This window comes from Pristiophorus japonicus, chromosome 12 (genome assembly GCF_044704955.1).
Source record: "Pristiophorus japonicus isolate sPriJap1 chromosome 12, sPriJap1.hap1, whole genome shotgun sequence".
Taxonomy (NCBI): Eukaryota; Metazoa; Chordata; class Chondrichthyes; family Pristiophoridae; genus Pristiophorus; species Pristiophorus japonicus.
Genome location: NC_091988.1, coordinates 34,706,341 through 34,727,660, shown reverse-complemented (window position 1 = coordinate 34,727,660; position 21,320 = coordinate 34,706,341). Strand labels below are relative to the sequence as shown.

The 21,320-nt window shown below is 42.7% G+C and overlaps 1 protein-coding gene across 1 annotated transcript in view; it reads left to right on the top strand.

The window, feature by feature from the left end:
- cacna2d3a (calcium channel, voltage-dependent, alpha 2/delta subunit 3a) overlaps positions 1-21,320 on the top strand; it is a 1,147,786-nt gene that overhangs the window by 726,933 nt on the left and 399,533 nt on the right. The window contains exons 12-13 of the mRNA XM_070894764.1: positions 6,301-6,379; positions 19,916-20,049. Of these exons, the coding sequence (XP_070750865.1) occupies positions 6,301-6,379; positions 19,916-20,049 (213 nt within the window). The remainder of the gene's footprint in view (positions 1-6,300; positions 6,380-19,915; positions 20,050-21,320) is intronic.

Below are 21,320 nucleotides of genomic sequence, written 5' to 3'. Positions count from 1 at the left end.
GGCTGAATTTTCGGCTTTGGTCATTTCGGGGCAGTAATGGCGGCGGGGTAGTAAAGTTTGCACCGGGAACAGTTTGCGCCTCAATCAGCAAAATTCAGCAGCTAGGCCCTGAGTGTGGGGCGGAGTGCTAAGGGAGGCTTAGGGCGCTAGGCCGGCTGAGAATACAAAAATCCTGAACTAAACAGCCAGCCTCAGAGTGCTCTGAGAGAGGCCTGGGGAGAAAAAAAAACCTGGAAAAAAAAACCCAAAAATATTCCCAATAAATAACTCACGCCACCACAACATAAATCGCAAAAAAAAAACAATCACACTTACCTGAGGTCAACATTACTTACCTCCTCACTGCAAACACCCCTCCGCGGTGTAAACAGAGACAGCAACAAGCCGAAAATCCAGCCCATAGACTTTATTTATATAATTTTCTTTACTTTACTGTTGTTTAATGTTTTTTTCCTGTGTTATTTTTGTTTTTGCTCTTTTTTTTGATATCATTGCATGATCAGAATATCTTTACGGAATCAAAAATATTGTTTGCAAAACATATTGGGAAGCCCACTACAAATGAAACATTTACCAGAGCTCAGCAGAACAGGAAATTGGTAAAAGAGAAAGCGTGAAAAAGGGTAATTAAAATACAAATGTTCACTCCCGCACATGAAATGGATTTTAATGCTTGATATAGAGTCCCACGCCACTTGACAGGACAATTTAAAATTAATGATGAGTGTTCATCTGAAAGTACCTCGATAGTACTATTTCATGGCTTAAGTGTTACAACATTTAGAAATAGTCTTCCAGGGAGATCAGCAGGCACCAGAGGCCAACTGCCTGCCCCTCCCGTTAGGCTATCAATTATATCTGTAGGTACTGGCACATTTAACCAGCAGTGAGTGAGAATAACTAACTTCACACTCTGGGTCAGCACCAAGGCAGCTGCATAGCTATGAACATAAGAACATAAGAAATAGGAGCAGGAGTAGGTCATTTGGCCCCTCCAGCTTGCTCCGCCATTTAATAAGATCATGGCTGATCTGATCATGGACTCAGCTCCACTTCCCTGCCCACTCCCCATAACCCTTTATTCCCTTATCACTTAAAAATCTGTCTACCTCAGCCTTAAATATATTCAATGACCCAGCCTCCACAGCTCTCTGGGGCAGAGAATTCCATAGATTTACAACCCTCTCAGAGAAGAAATTCCTCCTCATCTCAGTTCTAAATGGGTGGCCATCGGATGCAAGTATATCTGTTGCAAACTTCCAACTTAGGGATGGGATGACTAATGTTAGGTAAGCTCACCTCTGCCTGCAACATTTCTACCTTTGCCTCCTCCTAGGCTAGAATAGGTATCATCCAAAATATTAGCCAATGTGCTGGCCACATATGTATCAAACAGGTGACTGATGCTTTGATCAGCATGGTCAGTATTTTCATTTATTTTTCCACTGAATAGCAACAGGAGCATGACACAGTCACCCAATGTCATGCACTGCTATACTTCCCAAAGTAGACAAGTCATTGGTGACAACTACGTGGCCATCCAGCATTCAACTCCTTCACCTCCTCTGCCACCACTTGCTCCTTCTCACCTGTGCACTGTGACTCACCCTGTGCTATTTCCTGAAGCTCAATATCTTCATCCTGCAGAAAGTGTGTAGCTATGCTGGTGTTTACAAACATTGGTGCGTGGGACACCGGCTCCTGTGAACTGCTGTCTTGTCCTGGGCCACCAGCACTGTTGGTATACTCTTCTTCCAGCTGGCATACTACAAGATACTAACTGTGTATGAGCTTTATGTGTAAGGAGTGAGTGAATGGGGGAACCAGACACAAGAACTTAGTGGTACTAGCCTGAGCTTGGGGGGTGGGCAGGATGAGGTGGTGACAACTTCACCTTCCCCTACTTCCTCCATGGTCAAATATGCAACAATGTTTCAACTCCAAGAATGGGCCCTGTCAAAGGAACGCAACACGTAGGGGCAGATTTTCATCCCCCCCCCAGCTCAGGCAGGATCGCAGTGGGAGCACAATAAGAATGGTGGCGCAGCATTTGTCACCCATACCTGCTGATGTCCAGGTCATCGCCATTTAGGCAAAGAGCCTTGAAATGGGAAGCCCAGATGCCTGCTCGAAACAGGCGGAAGCCTCATTCACTAATACATATCAGCGTCCCGTGATGTCATTAGGACCCAGTTCCAATTTTGAAGCACCAATGGGCAGAACATCCAACATGCATGCTCTACCTATTGGTACTTGTTGCAGAGTGGCCTAACCAGAAGCCCTTAAAGGGACCACTGCAGACTCTGGTACCTGACCCTTAACAGTCATCCCCCAGGATCACAGGCCTCCTTTTATTTATCTGGACCGGCTGGGCTGTGCCTGTCGAGCCGCCAGATTTCCCATTTCCATCGGCAGGCCGGCTGGCTCGATCTGCTCACCTCTCACCCAATGAAAGCTGTCACTTCAAAATCAACCCCAGAATTTTAGAACCCTCCTCTAGTTTGGGTATGATCCTTTCCGTTCTGTACCATCTTGTCATGACCTGAACTTTGGATGTTTTAAGTTTGAAGAGACATTTAAGGGCTGCTGACAAACAATTTCCCAACTCCTCTGTGTAAAACTCCCAGCACCAGGTCCACTATGGGCCAAGAGCTCACGATAAATATTTAAATCAGACCCGCCTGCAGTAGATTTGGTGGGCACAATCATCCTCTGTTTCAACGGATGCAAATCCTACTCCGCTTTCCCATTTGATCTGCTACCATCACAGAAAATCTACCTCGTTGTGTCTTGCCATTGTTCTACAGCTTATTTATTACTTTTGATCAGCATTACTTAGTTATCACATATGCCAAATTATCAAATTACTTTTTTTTCCCCGTGCCTCTGTCAAGCACTTGGAACATTTTCTACAGTAAAAGTACTATATAAATGCAAGTTGTTGTTGATTTACAAAATAGAATTTTTTTATGAAGCATTTTGTTTTCTTGAAGTTGGATTTAAATTGTATCCCAAATTTGAACTCTATTTAGCTAAACACCAACAACAAAAGTTACAGATTAAAGTTTCAAAGGATTCAGTTAAATTATTTTCCTGAAATGTCTTAAAAATTTACAAACTCAAAAACTAAATCAGAACCATTACTAGAAAATCTTCAAAGATCATCAAACTTGTTTGAAGATATTTTTAAACCCTTACAGCATTAAACTTAGATCAAGTCATGAATCTAAACCAAATGTGCCAATTTATACTTAGAAGCATCCAGGTGAGTGCTGATTGGATACTGGCCTCATATGCTCATCCTTTTCATATCTCACAATGTATCTGAATCCTCCAGAGTGATTTCCATAGTGTGTCACAAACACTTGCAGTTGCAACAAATTTTAAGAGGCCTCACACTTTAGGTGGGTCCTCATATGCAACAAGCACAAAATATTGCAGGCAGTGGGGTACCGCACTGAATTTCCCATACGTTATTTTGGTGTTACATGATTTTATTTATTCGTTCATGGGATGAGGAGATGGTGGTGAGCCGCCTTCTTGAACCGCTCCAGTCCGTGTGGTGAAGGTACTCCCACAGTGCTGTTAGGGAGGGAGATCCAGGATTTTGACCCAGTGACGATGAAAGAATGGCGATATACTTCCAAGTCAGGATGGTGTGTGACTTGGAGCAGAATGTGGACGTGGTGGTGCTCCCATGCGCCTGCTGCCTTTGTCCTTCTAGGTGGTAGAAGGGTTTAGGAGGTGCTGCCAAAGAAGCCTTGGCGAGTTGCTGCAATTTATCTTGTAGATGGTACACACTGCAGCCGTGGTCGTCTGTGGTGGAGGGAGTAAATGTTTAAGGTGGTGGATGGGTGCCAATTAAGCGGGCTGCTTTGTCCTGTATGGTGGCGAGCTTCTTGAGTGTTGTTGCAGCTGCATTCATCCAGGCAAGTGGAGAGTATTCCATCATACTCCTAATGTACCTTGTAGATGGTGGAAAGATTTTGGGGAGCCAGGAGGTGAGACAGACACCACAGAATACCCAGCCTCTGACCTGCTCTTGTTGCCACAGTATTTATGTGACTGGTCCAGTTATGGTGGGGGACTCGGCGATGGTAATGCCGTTGAATGTCAAGGGTCAGTGGTTAGATTCTCACTTGTTGGAGATAGTCATTGTCTGGCACTTGTGTGGCGTGAATGTTACCTACCACTTATCAGCCTAAGCCTGAATGTCGTACAGGTCTTGCTGCATGTGGGCATGTACTGTTGTATTATCTGAGGAGGTGCAAATGGAACTGAACACTGTGCAGTCATCAGTGAACATCCCCACTTCTGACCTTATGATGGAGGGAAGGTCATTGATGAATCAGCTGAAGATGGGCTGGGCCAAGGACACTGCCCTGAGGAATTCTGCAGCGATATCCTGGGGCTGTGATAATTGACCTCCAACCACCACAACCATCTTCCTTTGTGCTAGGTATGACTCCAGCCAGTTGTGAGTTTTCCCCCTGATTTCCATTGACTTCAGTTTTACTAGGGCTTCTTGATGCCACACTCGGTCAAATGCTGCCTTGATGTCAAGAGCAGTCACTCTCGCCTCAGCTCTAGAATTCAGCTCTTTTGTCCATGTTTGGACCAAGGCTGTAATGAGGTCTGGGGCCGAGTGGTCCTGGCGGAACCCAAACTGGGCATCAGTGAGCAGGTTATTGGTGAGTAGGTGCCGCTTGTTAGCACTGTTGACAAAATATTCCATCACTGCTGATGATTGAGAGTAGACTGATGGGGCGGTAATTGGCCGGATTAGATTTGTCCTGCTTTTTGTAGACATGACAGACCTGGGCACTTTTCCACATTGCCTGATAGATGCCAGTGTTGTAGCTGTACTGGAACAGCTTGGCTAGCGGCACGGCTAGTTCTGGAGCACAAGTCTTCAGCACAACAGCCGAGATGTTGTCATGGGTCCCTAGCCTTTGCATTATCCAGTGCTCAGCCATTTCTTGATATCAGGTGGAGTGAATCGAATTGGCTGAAGACTAGCTTCTGTGATGCTGATGACCTCAGGAGGAGGCCGATATGGATCATCCACTCGGCACTTCTGGCTGAAGATGATTGTAAACACTTCAGCCTTGTCTTTTGCACACATGTGCTGGGCTCTGCCATGATTGAGGATAGGTATATTCATGGAGGCTCCTCCTCCCGTTAGTTGTTTAATGGTCCACCACTATTCATGATTGGATGTGACAGGACTGCAGAGCTTTAATCTGATCCGTTGGTTGTGGGATTGCTTAGCCTTGTCTATAGCATGCTGCTTCCACTTTTTAGCATGTGTATATCATTGTTGCCTGCAACAAACCACATCAAACATTTTATTTGTGATTGGGAGTGTATATTGGAAATGTAAATCATTGGTCAGGAAGCCTTGCACAACACACACCAAAATTTCCAATATGCCCACCAGGGGCATGAAGGTGGAAAATGAATACTATTAAACTGTAGATAGCCACATATATATTTGCTGCTATCTATTTGTGATGAGCCTTGTGACTCCTTCTTTATTGTGAATTTTCTGGCATCTGACCCTGACAATCGGATACGTAAACTTTCTGGATGATAAATTGCACTCCGCAGTTAACATCACAGAAAACAGTAAATGTCATTCCAACTGTTCATAGGATTTATCTGGGTTATGATCTAATTATGTTGCTAATGCATGGATTTGTCGGGCACTGCTCCTTATTAGGGAAACTCTGGTGTTGCCTCACTTTCAGTCTTGTAATGGCTGAAAGACTGTTACTGAGCAATGTATATGAATTGGCTACTGCAGTATATTGCGTAGGATATAGATTTGTATTCATTTTTGCCTACTTACGTTTATCTAGTTTATGATTTTTATTTGGTCACTAATCTGTTGGTGTTGTTTCTAATTTTTTAATGCACAATTCCAAAATTGCACTCCAGCTCCACTTAAATTTATGAATAAAAACATCTTCCTTGATGATGTATTTCCCTGATAAATATAAATGTGTTATTCCTATTCTTGTCTCTTGGTCTCCAAACCAAATTTAAGACATCAGACTTAAAATATAAATTCATCTTTAATTATTTATCTAGCTGTGATAATAGTTTGTAAACTACGAGATATGTTATTATGTAGAACGCAGTCAGTGGGAGACATGAAGCTAAAGTCAGAATGAAGATTTTAACATCTCTTTGATATTACACTCATACTGCAAGCATGGCTATACACAACAAAATAATATTACTTAATTAAATTTAATAGTCACAAAAGTCTAATGAGGTGCCTTTCTATTTTTTCAGGTGCGCATATTCGCCTATTTGATTGGACGTGAGGCTGTATTTTCTGAAAATCTGAAATGGATGGCCTGTGCAAATAAAGGTTTGTCTTTGATTTTTGCACAGAAATTGCAAGCAAATGATTCTGGTTTGCTAAAGTCAGGATAAGCAATAATGAAAAAAGACTCATTTCATAATAAAAGTCTCCTGTTATTGCGTGAGTCGTCCTGAAACTGCATGACAATAAGGTCTGTGGATTTTAACGGGCGAGAATTTGGAGATTTGTGATTTGAACGATTGCCAAGTGCCTGCGAAAACCTGGACAAAATTGTGACAACAAAGTCATTATTTTAATCCTGGCATCATGTAAAGTGCTGTAAAAACTGCATTATAATTTTATGCAAATGATAATTCTTACTATATCTGCTAATATTTTAGAACTAAAATGAGCAGAAATTACCAATAGAAAGATGAAATTAGATCCAGGCCATTACACATATATGTTTTGTTTCTTAACATTATCCAGTAGGGTCTTTTGTAGTGAATGATTTTCTGCAATGTAGCCATATTTTTATGTTATTTTCTTTTTTAAAGAATAATCTCCTTTCCATTTTTTTAGTCACCCCATGCCATACCTGTTATTTCTTTGTGTAGATATGCACAAAATAACCGTGCAGCTCAAAATACAGGGGTGAGTACCTTGATACTGAGCCTGCGTAGTATGTTGTTCATCAGGCCACAGCTCTCTACGTTTTGGGCAAGGATACAAGAAGCCTGCTCATGTTTCTGCTCGCTCAGTGTGCTATAATGTGCTCTGAACTGCCTGTGGCTAGGCTCATTATGACTTTGATTTTAATGTAAATTAAAGACCCCCTCCTAATGCGACTGAAACATGTAAGCAGTGCAGGAATAGATTCTTGTCAGTAATAAGAAATAGTTTTGTTTCTCCGAGGTTAACCCTCCCTTTCGAACAGGGTCACTCTTATTTTTTGCCCCAAGGACCAATGGATTGTGCCCATGAAAAAAAAATGATGCCACTTTAATAGCAGCCAGTAACCCTTAACCAGCTACTGTTGCCCAACATTCTGGACCCTCACCTTGTGGTGCATCATGCACTGGCAGCACCACTAAAATATTCAAATATGATGATCTTGCATTATTATACAGCTCCATAGAGACAGTGGTCACAGCATCTTTGCACCAGGACCACATTATCTGCCCCACAATCTCACGAAAATTTTATACCACAGAAGGATATTGTGACAAAACCATATCTGTAATTACATTGTATAGACATTTGACTGCAGTTGTAATGGCCATAATAATTACTTATAAGCTGCTGTAACTCTGAAAATGTTACTGCCAAGAAAGAAAGGTTCTAGGATATATAATGTGAGATAAGATTAAACAGGCATTCCAGAATTCTGCTTGGTTTACCTATGAGAGGCAGGTGATTAAATGGCTTGGGTAAATTCATGGCAAAATGGATTGTGTATGGTCCAAGGAAATAATAGGCTTGCTGGCAAAATGTTTTTTTCTCATTCTGTGCTTTCTTGTAGTTCATTTAAAGAATAGATCAGTGAATTATCTACAACACAGCAAGATCAACACAAGAAACTAACGAGTAGAATAATCTTGTGACAAATTCATCATATCGTTTCTGTCACATTGAACATCCCTGTTATAACATTTTAAACGACAATGTGGTTAAATTGATGAATTATCCCAGTGCACAACTTCAATTTACTCCAAGCTAACTGCTCAGATAAAACTGCAGTGATTTCTTCTCCCTGAAAATGCAGCATCACTTTCTGTGATAACAAGTCCCATAACACAAATCACTGGCAAACCTCAGGTTTTGCATTATATTCAATGCTTTGCTGCAGGTTAATTGTGATCAGGCAAACTCAGTAAGTGCCAAAATAAAGTTTGTCTTGCAGACACAAAAGCCATTACTCAGGCAAAAGCCTACCGCGATACTACAATATACTGTAGCCGACTGCAGTCGTGTAGCACTAGCTCTGCCCAGGGAGCAAGACAAAGTAGAAGTAACACTGAAATGGTGCGTTCAGTTTTTAATTGGTGTATGCCACCTTCAATTCACCAACTCAAATGGTAAGCTAGAGTTTGTTTCAATTTATATATTTTCCATCAAAAGGCCTGAAATTGATCACATAATGTTCCACTGAAACTGCAAATTCTATTGATTGATCTGTCACCCAAAGCAATCATTGCGTTTGGAGGATGGATTCCACTGATCACAATTCTGATGGGCAAGACGAGGCAGGAGCTGCACCACATCACTGATGGCCAGGATATCATTATCCTGATATTTGCCAATAGGCTGATTTCATGATTTGCAAGATGTGCTGGGCAGGAAATCACCGGAGCACAGTTCCTGACTTTCCATCCATTAAGCTAAATAGATGAGAAATCACTGTGTGCCGGCCCATGATTCCTGAACCAGCACGCCCTGCAAGCACTGCTCTTCATCACGAGTGAAGAATTAGCCCTGGCATATACCATGAGGCTGAATTTCCTCTTCAATTACAATCTACAATGTTTTGCCCTCATTTTCACCTTGACATTGCCGGACACAAGAAATAATTAGTGCTGGGAGGTGTTACATTTTAATACAACAGTTTTCTTTTCTTTTATTTATTCATTAACGGGATGTGGGTGTCGCTGGCAAGGCCAGCATTTATTGTCCATCCCTAATTGCCCTTGGGAAGGTGGGAGTGAGCCGCCACCTTGAACTGCTGCAGTCCGTGTGGTGAAGGTACTCCCACAGTGCTGTTAGGGAGGGAGTTCCAGGATTTTGACCCAGCGACGATGAAGGAACGGCGATATAGTTCCAAGTCAGGATGGTGTGTGACTTGTAGGGAAACTTGGAGGTGATGGTGTTCCTCTGCGCCTGCTGCCCTTGAACTTCTAAGTGGTAGAGGTCGCGGTTTTGGGAAGTGCTGTCGAAGAGGCCTTGGCGAGTTGCTGCAGTGCATCTTGCAGATGGTACACACCGCAGCCACGTTACACCAGTTAGAGAGGGAGTGAATGTTTATGAAGGTGGATGGGGTACCAATTAAGTGGACTGTTTTATTCTGGATGGTGTTGAGCTTCTTGAGTGTTGTTGAATGTGCACTCATCCAGGCAAGTCCATCATACTCCTGACTTGTATCTTGTAGGTGGTGGAAAGATTTGGGGAGTCATGAGGTAAGTCATTCACTACAGAATGCCTAGCCTTTTACCTGCTCTTGTGGCCACAGTATTTATGTGACTGGTCCAGTTAAGTGTCTGGTGATCCCCAGGATTTTGTGGTGGGGGATTCGATGATGGTAATGCCATTGAATGTCAAGGGGAGGTGACTACACTCTCTCTTGTTGGGGGTGGTTATTGCCTGGCACTTGTGTGGCGCAAATGTTACTTGCCACTTATGAGCCCAAGCCTGGATGTAGTCCAAGTCTTGCTGCATGTTGGTATGGACTGCTTCATAATCTGAGGAATTGCGAATACTGTGAAATCATCAGTGAACATTCCCACTGCTGACCTAATGGTGGAGGGAAGGTCATTGATGAAGTCGCTGAAAAATTGCTGTTCTGTGACAGATTTTGATTTATGATTGCAACTTGCTTCTTATTAGTTCACTTTCATTTTCAAAAAATAATTAAATGCTGAACACCTATAATGCTATATAAAATAGATGCTTTTGCATTTAAATAGGAGAGGAAACTAAAAAGTGGGGAAAGTGAGAAACAGAAGTATAGGAGGAGAGAGAGACACAGGCTGACGTTTTGCTCACCTCGGTGGGTCCAGTGCGGCCGGTGTTGCTGATGAGTCGCGGCCCCGTTGCTGGTTCCATCCTTCTGCCTAAAATGAATTTATTTCAATGGGGCTTGTTTAGCCTGCCCAGCACATTTCCCAGCCCAAATAGATGGAGCGGGTCTGGTGACGGCATTCATGACGCGTTTTGAGACGGCTTCCATAAAGGGACCATGGTTCCTTATTTTTGATGTATGTGCTGTCCGTGTTCTACAGCATTGCAGTGCTGCCAACATGGACAATAACTGTGCAGAGGCAGGGGGCTGCACCCAGGTTCTCCCATGACTCCCTTCATATGCTTATGGAGGGAGTCGGAGCAAGCAGGGAGGTCCTTTTCCCTTCCGTTGGGCGGAAGAGACCTCCCCAGGAGACTAAATCAGCCTGGTTGCACATTGCAGAGGAGGTCACAAGCAGGTATATTGTCAGGAGGATCTGGGTGCAGTGGCACAAACGATTCAATGATCTCATTAGATCAAGAAACGTGAGTACAAGGCCACACTCACCTTCATCCTGCTGTGTCTCTCATCACATCCCCATCACTCTGCCTCCCCTACTCTTGCACATCTTTACTCACACCTACTTATCTGCACCTCCACCCAACCCTCTATCTACATTATCACATCCCCATCTCACTAGCCACTCCTCGCACTCATCCTCAGCCTAGTGCAATCATACCAACTAACAACACACAAGGGTAGGCACTTGGATGTTTTAGCCAATGTTCATGTAAAATTCCTGTTAATGTGATGTCAAAAATTGAAAGCTTTTTTTTCAACACGTTGTGTTCTTGGACAGATGTGTGTGCACCTTTGGAAGTGGCTTAGTGAGTTGCAGTGAATGGTGAGACATAATGGTACCCCCCACAATGGTGATGAATCTGATCATCAATGGCTTGGTCATTGTAGGGATGCTTTATGGTGTTGGTGTGGGGTGGTGCCAACCTGGCGCAACATGTGGCAACCAGGGTGTACAGCGTCAAGTTAAGTAAATCTGGCCATGGTGAGTCCATCCCTGACCTCCTGGGCAGCAATGTGCTCGGGTGCTGATGTCCTCTGTCCTGTGCAGCATCAGGTGATTGCAGAGAAGGTTGGTGTTGCTGGTGTGCCTGGTGCTGTTAGTGTTGGGGCTGATCGTTGTTACGCATGTTGATGGAATAGATGGCAGGTGAAGTTGGGATGACAGAAGCAATCTGTCAATGGTGAGAGGGGTTGTTCCAATGAGGTGACACTGGATGGAGCGTTTTCTCCAAACACTTGCAACCTGCATAAAGCTCAATCTGTGTTCCAAATGGAGCAAGCAACAGCTTCTGTGCATGGAAAGTGATCAGCTGTGAGGTGGGAGCTTTTATAGTACATTTCAAGCTGTCAACTGATCAAATGTGGTCCACGAGCAGCATGGGCCCATGGCCGAGCAGTTAAAGTTAAAAGGTAAGGTTAAAACCATTATTAAGGGTCTGTCAACAAGCCAATAATTGCTTTAATTGGGTCGCCACCTCTGTGGGTCGCGTCCGATCCGAGATCATTGGGAAAGGTGCTTTGTGGCAGGATGACAGCGGTTTGTAACCCGCTGTTAAAAAAATCTAATTTCATACCTGACCCGCCACTGATCCCGCCCGCTGAGCGCCCAGAAAATTCCAGCCACAGAGTGAAGGAGAGAGAAATAGTATTGGAAAAGGAAACCGAAATACATTTTGTGAAGGAGGAGAGAGAAACAGAAGTGGAGGAAAGAGAGTGACACAAGTGAAGAAGCAAAGGAAACCAAGTGAAGGAGAAAGAAAATGGAAGTCAGGAAGTGAAACAAACTGAAGTGAAGGAGAGAGCGAAAAGTAAATTAAGGAAAAGTCGGCTAGTTGCTGGATCTCCTGTGCTTTTTCCACCCACCATCTGTTCTATAGGCTTTTTGTTGGACCTCGACCTTCAGTTGTTTGTAGATCGGCTTTCTTTTGCTTGAGTTGTGGTGTTGTTTCCAGTTCAAAAATTCCTTGCGTTTGCAGTTTATTAGCTCCTGGATCTCCTGGTCATTCTCATCAAATCAGTCTAGATGTTTTCTGTTAGAGTAACCAAGAGTCTCTTTGAAGGTGCTAATTATGGTGGATTTGAAGGCACTAGGGTCATACTGCGGCTCTGGTTCATTGGTAGACTAATCCCGCCTTCAGTGTGCCAGTGCAGCCTTCAACTGCCTGAGGAAAAGAGTGTTCGAAGACCAGGATCTCAAACCCGGCACCAAGCTCATGGTCTACAGAGCAGTAGTGATACCCGCCCTCCTATTTGCTTCAGAGACATGGATTATGTACAGTAGGCACCTCAAAGCACTGGAGAAATACCACCAACGCTGCCTCCACAAAATTCTGCAAATTTATTGGCAGGATAGTTGCACTAAAGTCGCCGTTTTCTCTCAGGCCAACATTCCCAGCATCAAGGCATTGACCACTCTCGATCAGCTTCGATGGACAGGCCTCATTGTCCGCATGCCCGATACTGGACTCCCGAAACAAGCACTCTACTCCAAGCTATGTCACGGCAGGCGAGTCCCAGGAGGGCAGAGAAAATGCTTCAAGGACACCCTCAAAGCCTCCTTGAAAAAATGTAACATCCCCACTGACTCTTGGGAATCCCTGGCCCAAGACCGCTCAAAGTGGAGGAGAAGCATCCGAGAAGGCGGCGAACAACTCGAGTCTCTTCGTCGAGAGCACGCGGAAGCCAAGTACAAACAGCGGAAGGAGCCTACGACAAATCAAGCGCCCCACCCACCTGTCCCTCCAACCACCACCTGCCCCACCTGTGACAGAGACTGTAGATCCCGCATTGGTCTCATCAGTCACCTTAGAACTCATTTTTAGTGTGGAAGCAAGTCATCCTCGACTCCGGAAGACTGCCTCAGAAGGAGAAGAAGGAAAAGTGAAGAAAAGCAAGAGAAAAACAAAAGTGTGAAGATTTTCTTAATGGATTTATCTCAGTATGAGAATTTTTTAGTTGAATCTAGTGTGAAAATATTGAGAATCACTGTTCTAACACACTACTTGATGAGATTCCTAGCATTGTTGTTGTCGCAATAATGAAAATTGATTTTCTTATTAAGCTCTCCTCTAACTCTGATTATGCACCAAATGCAAAACCGTTTTTGCTAATCTAAAGTACATTAATATCAGTATTAACATTGGACCATTTATTTTTATATCTACCTGCCAACCAACTTGCTGGGCACTGCAAAAAGCAGTGTTAAAGATGAATTGTAAGTGTAAAATTATACTAAAAGCTGATCTGAATTCAGGCTGAATGACTGCACTGCAGTTTCGACTAAGGTTTCATGGTCCAAAGCACATTGCTGTCACAGAGGTCAGCAGCCCTAACATCCATTTTCTCACAATGATTTTCTCCATGAATGCTTCTTACTGATGGCTGCAGTTTTTAGTGTTTCTACATAGATTATTTTGTAACTAAGAAAGGTGAAAAGGAAGTGAAAAAAATTAGAGTTGTTTCAATGACAAAACTATGAAATGTCCCCCATGAAAGTCAACTTTTCAAATATATATAACAATATATTATTTAGTGCAATGCTGTCTCTGAAGATCATACATGTGCTAAGATTACATTTTATCCAAAGCTATAATTCCATATATGAATTTACCTATAATTTTAAACTGTGTATCCACTAGTTTTACAGGGCTCACAGAGTAAGATAATCACAGTATAATTGAAGTAGTTAATTGTAATGTACTGTTGCAGATAATTCCCTACAGATTTGTAAGCTTGAGAATGAACTCATTCCAGGATTAGGTCACCAAAAACATTGGGGGTATAATTGGTCTTGAACTGTAGCGCAAAGTATGTAAAGTAAAACAAAGCAAAGTATAGGGAGATTGTTTTACATCCCACTTGACTTTCTTTTCCATGGACTTCAATGGAAAAGCAAATCAAGTGGGGTGTAAAACAGGCTGTCGATTTGTTGTGGTCTGTTTTGCGCTCTTGCCCAAGACCAATTTCATCATCATTGTTCTTCTTTAATGACCATTAAGAGTTAAAGAAAGAACTTGCATTTACATCATGTCTTTCACAACCACAGGATGTTCCAAAGTGCTTTATTGCCAATTAAGTACTTTTGACATGTACTCAGTGTTGCAATGTGGTGTAATGCAGCAACCAATTTGCGCACCACATGGTCTCACCGACAGCAATGAGATAAATGACCAGATTGGTCAGGACACCAGAAGAACTCTCCTGCTCTCTTCAAATAATGGGATCCTTTACAACGACCCAGGAGTGCAGATTGGTCCTTGATTTAACGCCTCATCTTAAAAATTGCAGCTTCATCAGTGCAGTACTTCCTCACTACTGTTCTGAAGTGTTTGCCTGGATTATGTGCTCAAAACCTTGGAGTGGGGCTTGAATCCACAACCTTCTGAGTCAGAGGCAAGAGTGTTACCACTGAGCCACACCTGACATCATATGACTGGATGTATTGATAGTGTTACTAGTCTAGTCACCCTGAGCTATACCACAAAATTTGTCTTTAATTTGTAATCTTAATTCTGAACAATCTGATTTGACTACATGATACTGTCACCTAAAAGGGATGTCCAAATAACATTGGCTTGTGGACAGGTGTGAGATTGATTCTTGGGAATGGTAGCAGAGTTGAAATATATTTCTGATCTTTCCCACTTAATGGCCCCAAGTTTCGACATGATTTGCTCCTGATTTTTAGGAGCAACTGGTGTAGAACGGAGTATCTTAGAAATCGGAATTCTCGCCATTTAGTTTGCTCCAGTTCTAGTCAGTTAGAACAGTTTCACTTTGGAACAGAATTTTTTTTTCAAAAGGGGGCGTGTCCGGCCACTTACGCCTGTTTTCAAAGTTTCGTCAGTGAAAACTTACTCCAAACTAATTTAGAATGGCGTAAGTGAAGATTTTTGTACGCTCGAAAAAACCTTGTCTACACTTTAGAAAATCAGGTGTAGGTTACAAATTAAGCGTAGGGAACGAGGTGGGGGGCAGGGCGGTGGGATGGAGGGGGGAAGGGAAGTCATTAAATTCTACAATCAATCCTTAGTTATACTTATACAAATATTATACAAATAAATCAAACCTGAATAAAAATGTATAAGCAAAGAAAATATTAAATAAACCATCTTCCAACCTGTGTGAAACAGCAGCAGCATTCGAGCTGCTGTGCTTCAGGCAGGCCTTTCATGTTGGAGACAGGCAGGGGTGTGGCGTCAGTGTCTCGTCTCGATGGCGGCGGTAGGCGGGAAGCAGCCTTCGAGCTGAGCTGCGGTGCTTGAGGCAGGCCTTCATTCCCCGCGAAGATGCAGCACCCGGACGGACTTGAGGCCATTCGGCCATGGGATTGCAGTGGCGTCAGTGGCTGGCCGGGAGCCGAAGAAAGAACACAGGACACACGCAGCTGATTAAGATTCTTTAGGCCGTTCGGCCACGCTTATGGGGTGGCGTCAGTGGGTCCAAGAAACAAATCTTCACTTTTTCTGCAGTCCTTTTAAAAATGGCCGAGTGCCAATGTTTGTTTGAGTCTGCGCATGCGCGCACGCTCCAACGCGCACGCGCAGGGTTGCCGGCACCACAAAGGCTAATTTAAATTGTACCAGCCCCCTGCTACTTAGAAAATCGGCGCGAGTGTTAGGCTCCACCCCCTGCTGCGAAGAGCGCGCCGCGCCAAGCAGACATCAAGCTCCAAGGAGCTCGAGAATATCGGACTTTATTTTAAGCGCAGTTTTCGGCGCGAAAAACAGGCGCCCAGCTCGGAGGTGCGCCGTTTTCACCGCGGGACGAAACTTGGGGCCAATGTCTGTGGTTTTGGGTTACACAACCGTAGAATCTTGGTTACCATATTTGAGTTGCATTAGGCATTCCAACAATGTAGCATTTAATTTTTTAAGTGTTTTAATATCTCTAATATTGATGTCCTTTTACATTAAAACTTCTAAAAGTCTAATATTTTTCTTATTTAATTATTCTTCCATTTATCTTTCCCTTACTTCATAACTGCTCAACTACACAGGCTTTCTTTTAACAGTCGAGAAGGCTGTGAATCATCTTTGGCTTTTATTCCAATTTCACATCCCTCTCAACTCACAATATTTCATATTTTTTCAGTTTGACAATGAATAGGTGTTTGTAAATTTCTCCAGTTTTTTGTTTATGGCTGTTTCATGCAGGTAAGGGAATATAACATTATCAAGGAAGAATAACTTAAGTTGTAAAAATAAAAGATGACATGCTTATTTTAACTAAATACTTCACACATTTTAAAAACAGTATTGGAAGGAAGTAGCGAAGCATTACACAAGAAGCAGTGAACACAATGAAGGAACAAGGAGCAGCTGAACATTCTGAGCATAGCTGAGATAAAAGAAGCCCCATAGAAACATAGAAACATATAAAATAGATGCAGGAGTAGGCCATTCGGCCCTTCGAGCCTGCACCGCCAATCAATGAGATCATGGCTGATCATCAACCTCAATACCCCTTTCCTGCATTTCTCTCCTTGATCTCTTTAGCCGTAAAGGCCATATCTAACTCCCTCTTGAATATATCCAACGAACTGGCATCAACAACTCTCTGCGGTAGAGAATTCCACAGGTTAAAAACTTTCTGAGTGAAGAGGTTTCTCCTCATCTCGGTCCTAAATGGCTTACCTCTTATCCTTAGACTGTGTCCCCTGATTCTGGACTTCCCCAACTTCAGGAACATTCTTCCTGCATCTAACCTGTCCAGTCCCATCAGTATTTTATATGTTTCTGTGAGATCCCCTCTCATCCTTCTAAACTCCAGTGAATACAGGGCAAGTCGATCCAATCTCTCCTCATATGTCAGTCCTGCCATCCCAGGAATCAGTCTGGTGAACCTTCACTGCACTTCCTCAATAGCAAGAACGCCCTTCCTCAGATTAGGAGACCAAAACTGAACACACTATTCCAGGTGAGGCCTCACCAAGGCCCTGTACAACTGTAGTAAGACCTCCCTGCTCCTATACTCAAATCCCCTAGCTATGAAGGCCAACATGCCATTTGCCTTCTTCACCGCCTGCTGTACCTGCATGCCAACTTTCAATGACTGATGTACCATGACACCCAGGTCTCGTTGTACCTCCACTTTTCCTAATCTGCCGCCATTCAGATAATAATCTGCTCTCGTGTTTTTGCCACCAAAGTGGATAACGTCACATTTATCCACATTAAACTGCATCTGCCATGCAGTTGTCCACTCACCTAACCTGTCCAAGTCACCCTGCAGCCTATTAGCGTCTTCCTCACAGCTCACACCGCCACCCAGCTTAGTGTTATCTGCAAACTTGGCGATATTACAATCAATTCCTTCATCTAAATCATTGATGTATATTGTAAATAGCTGGGGTCCCAACACTGAGCCCTGCGGCACCCCACTAATCACTGCCTGCCATTCTGAAAAGGACCCGTTTATCCAGACTCTCTGCTTCCTGTCTGCCAACGAGTTCACTATCCACGTCAATACATTACCCCCAATACCATGTGCTTTAATTTTGCACACCAATCTCTTGTGTGGGACCTTGTCAAAAGCCTTTTAAAAGCCCAAATACACCACATCACTGGTTCTTCCCTTTCCACTCTACTAGTTACATCCTCAAAAAATTCTAGAAGATTTGTCAGGCATGATTTCCCTTTCATAAATCCATGCTGACTTGGATCGATCCTGTCCAAATGCTCTGCTATTTCATCTTTAATAATTGATTCCAACATTTTCCCCACAACTGATATCAGGCTAACCTGTTTTTCCCTGTTTTCTCGCTCCCTCCTTTTTTAAAAAGTGGTGTTACATTAGCTACCCTCCAGTCCATAGGAACTGATCCAGAGTCGATAAACTGCTAGAAAATGATCACCAATGCATCCACTATTTCTAGGGCCACTTCCTTAAGTACTCTGGAATGCAGACTATCAGGCCCTGGGGATTTATCGGCCTACAATCCCATCAATTTCCCTAACACAATTTCTCACCTCATAAAGATTTCCTTCAGTTCCTCCTTCTCACTAGACTCTCTGTCCCCTAGTATTTCTGGAAGGTTATTTGTGCCTTCCTTCGTGAAGACAGAACCAAAATATTTGTTCAATTGGTCTGCCATTTCTTTGTTCCCTGTTATAAATTCACCTGAATCTGACTGCAAGGGACCTATGTTTGTCTTCACTAATCTTTTTCTCTTCACATATCTATAGAAGCTTTTGCAGTCAGTTTTTATGTTTCCAGCAAGCTTCCCCTCATACTCTATTTTCCCCCTCCTAATTAAACCCTTTGTCCTCCTCTGCTAAATTCTAAAATTCTCCCAGTCCTCAGGTTTGCTGCTTTTTCTGGGCAATTTATATGCCTCTTCCTTGGATTTAACACTATCCTTAATTTCCCTTGTTAGCCACGGTTGAGCCACCTTCCCCATTTTATTTTTACTCCAGACCGGGATGTACAATTGTTGAAGTTCATCCATGTGATCTTTAAATGTTTGCCATTGCCTATCCACCGTCAACTCTTGAAGTATCATTTGCCAGTCTATTCTAGCCAGTTCATGTCTCATACCATCGAAGTTACCTTTCCTTAAGTTCAGGACTTTAGTCTCTGAATTAACTGTGTCACTCTCCATCTTAATAAAGAATTCTACCATATTATGGTCACTCTTCCCCAAGGGGCCTCGCACAACAGGATTGCTAATTAGTCCTTTCTCATTACACATCACCCAGTCTAGGATGGCCAGCCCTCTAGTTGGTTCCTCGACATATTGGTCCAGAAAACCATCCCTAATACACTCCAGGAAATCCTCCTCCACCGTATTGCTACCAATTTGGTTAGCCCAATCTATATGTAGATTAAAGTCGCCCATGATAACTGCTGTACCCTTATTGCATGCATCCCTAATTTCTTGTTTGATGCTGTCCCCAACCTCACTACTACTGTTTGGTGGTATACATATATTGCTGTTTCGCATAGTCTATCTGACTTTGCCACGATTCAAACCCAGGTTCATAGCAGGTAATTAGCAGGAAGAGGATATTGGGACTGATTTTTGTTCTCATATTTGGGTGATAATGGGCGGCAACATGCTGAAATCATGGTGCAGCACCTACTGTCCCATTCCCACTGAAGTCCAGGCGGTTGCCATTTTGGTGGTGCCCTTCATATGGATGGCCCAGGCACTTACCGAAAACAGGTAGCTGCCTCATTAGCCCAAGTAAATCGAGATCCTATGGTGTACATAGAACTCTGATACAATTTTAGGCTTTTACTCGGCTAATTACTTGCTACACAAGCTTCACCTAGTGAAACTGTACGTAGAGCAGCCTAACTAGTGGGCCTTAAAGGGACAAGGCCACTCCGAGAACAAAAATGGTGTGTCTTTTTCCAGTGATACATGTGGTGCCATATGAGCACGGATAGTCCTCCGGACCCAGAAAAATCATTCTGCCCATTGCTGGTTCCTCCGCTTCTCCAACACCTCTCCTCTCCCCCAACTATTTCCTGCTTGTCCTCTTTAACATGTCCCTGCTGGCTCAACTCCATGGAGGTACCAGCAGATACCCAGCCCTCCTGATCCAGACTGCTTATCTGCACTCCAAACATGCGGGCAGTTCGCCGATGACATCTGGCAAGCAGCTGTGTGCTCCTCCCACCATCAGCCCAAACTGAAAATCAGCCTAATTGTTTCCTGATATTTTTCATTTGTTTCATTTGTTCTAATTTTCTTTCTACAGGCTTTAATTTTATTCATTGCTTTTTTTGTGCTTGATACAGTAACTACAATAGCTTATTTTAAAGATTTTCTTCCTCTCTGAACTCTGACTCTGTTTTAGGATATTTCACTCAGATTTCTACTCTGGCTGATGTGCAAGAAAATGTGATGGAATACCTACATGTTCTAAGCAGGCCAAAGGTCATTGACCAGGAACACGATATTGTGTGGACAGAAGCTTACATTGACAGCACTGTAAGTTAACATTTGTTTCTGCATAACCAAAAATGTCTTGGTTGAACATGCGGGAGGAAGCAGCCATATAGAGCTAATGTGGAACCATATTCTGAAAGGAAACCGGCTACCTGCTTTCCAGAACTTGTCGATAACCATTAGCGGAATGTTTGAGTAAATGTACTATTTTCCAAGTGTGTTACAATGTTTTCTATTTGGCAATGAATTTTTATTTAATTGTTCCAGTTTTTAATAACTGTTTTCTCTAGGTATAGGAAAATATAGTTAAAAAAGAAGAATAAGTTAAGAATAAAGGAAAGCATTTTAAAGCAACAACTTTTTTCATGGTGGTTAACTAGAACTCCCCAAATATTTTAATAGCAGCATCGGAGATTGAAGTAGGAAAGTGTTAAGCAAAAAAGAAAACTGCAGAAAATTATATAAGGTTGTGCAGCTGAGATTCATTCAGATTAACCGTTAAATTTGGCAAGAGGGATAACATGGAATAAGAGAACAAGTTTTGCCATCTGTACATTGTGGCAGTGCAAAACTGTTACATTTGGTTGTCCATTCCGGTCCAGATGGTTTCATTAAATTTAGCAACCTTCAGAGGTTTTAATAGCAGTGTTAGGCATAAGTGAAACATACTGTGGTACTTCATGGCTCATCCTGCACACACTAAAACTCTGCCACAGGTTATTAGCATTATGGTCAAGACAACCTAAAATGTCATAACAAACAATATCAGCAATGGGGAATTTTAAACTGATTGAGGTAGATTTTGACTGTGTGATCTTGCATAATGTATGATAGTGAATTGGCAGTTCGTTTTACATCTCTCCAGAAAAAATTGAGAGAGATGTAAACCAGGCTGGTGATTCGCTATCACCCCTTTTATACTATCGCACAGAATCAAAATCTACCTCATTGAGTCACAGTTTGACACGAGAATGAAGGTATTCTCAAATGCCATGATGTCTGACTGCATTTTACCACAGGGCTGCAGACAGTCCTCACTCCTTACATATAAATATAAACTCTGTGGATGGTATATATTCTGTAATGCAGCTTTAGTACATGCATTAAACAAAATTACAGGCTGTGTATCAATTTTAACATTTTTGGATTAAAAAAAAATACTTGCATTTGATCAATGTCACGAAAGAAAAATGGATCTTTTCTTCTGTGAAAATGCCAGTAATAATGTGAACAATATGGAAAAATAGGATAATGGTCTGTGTCATGTGTGTTTTTTTAAAACAAATATACATTGAATTGCATTGAAGGTTGGT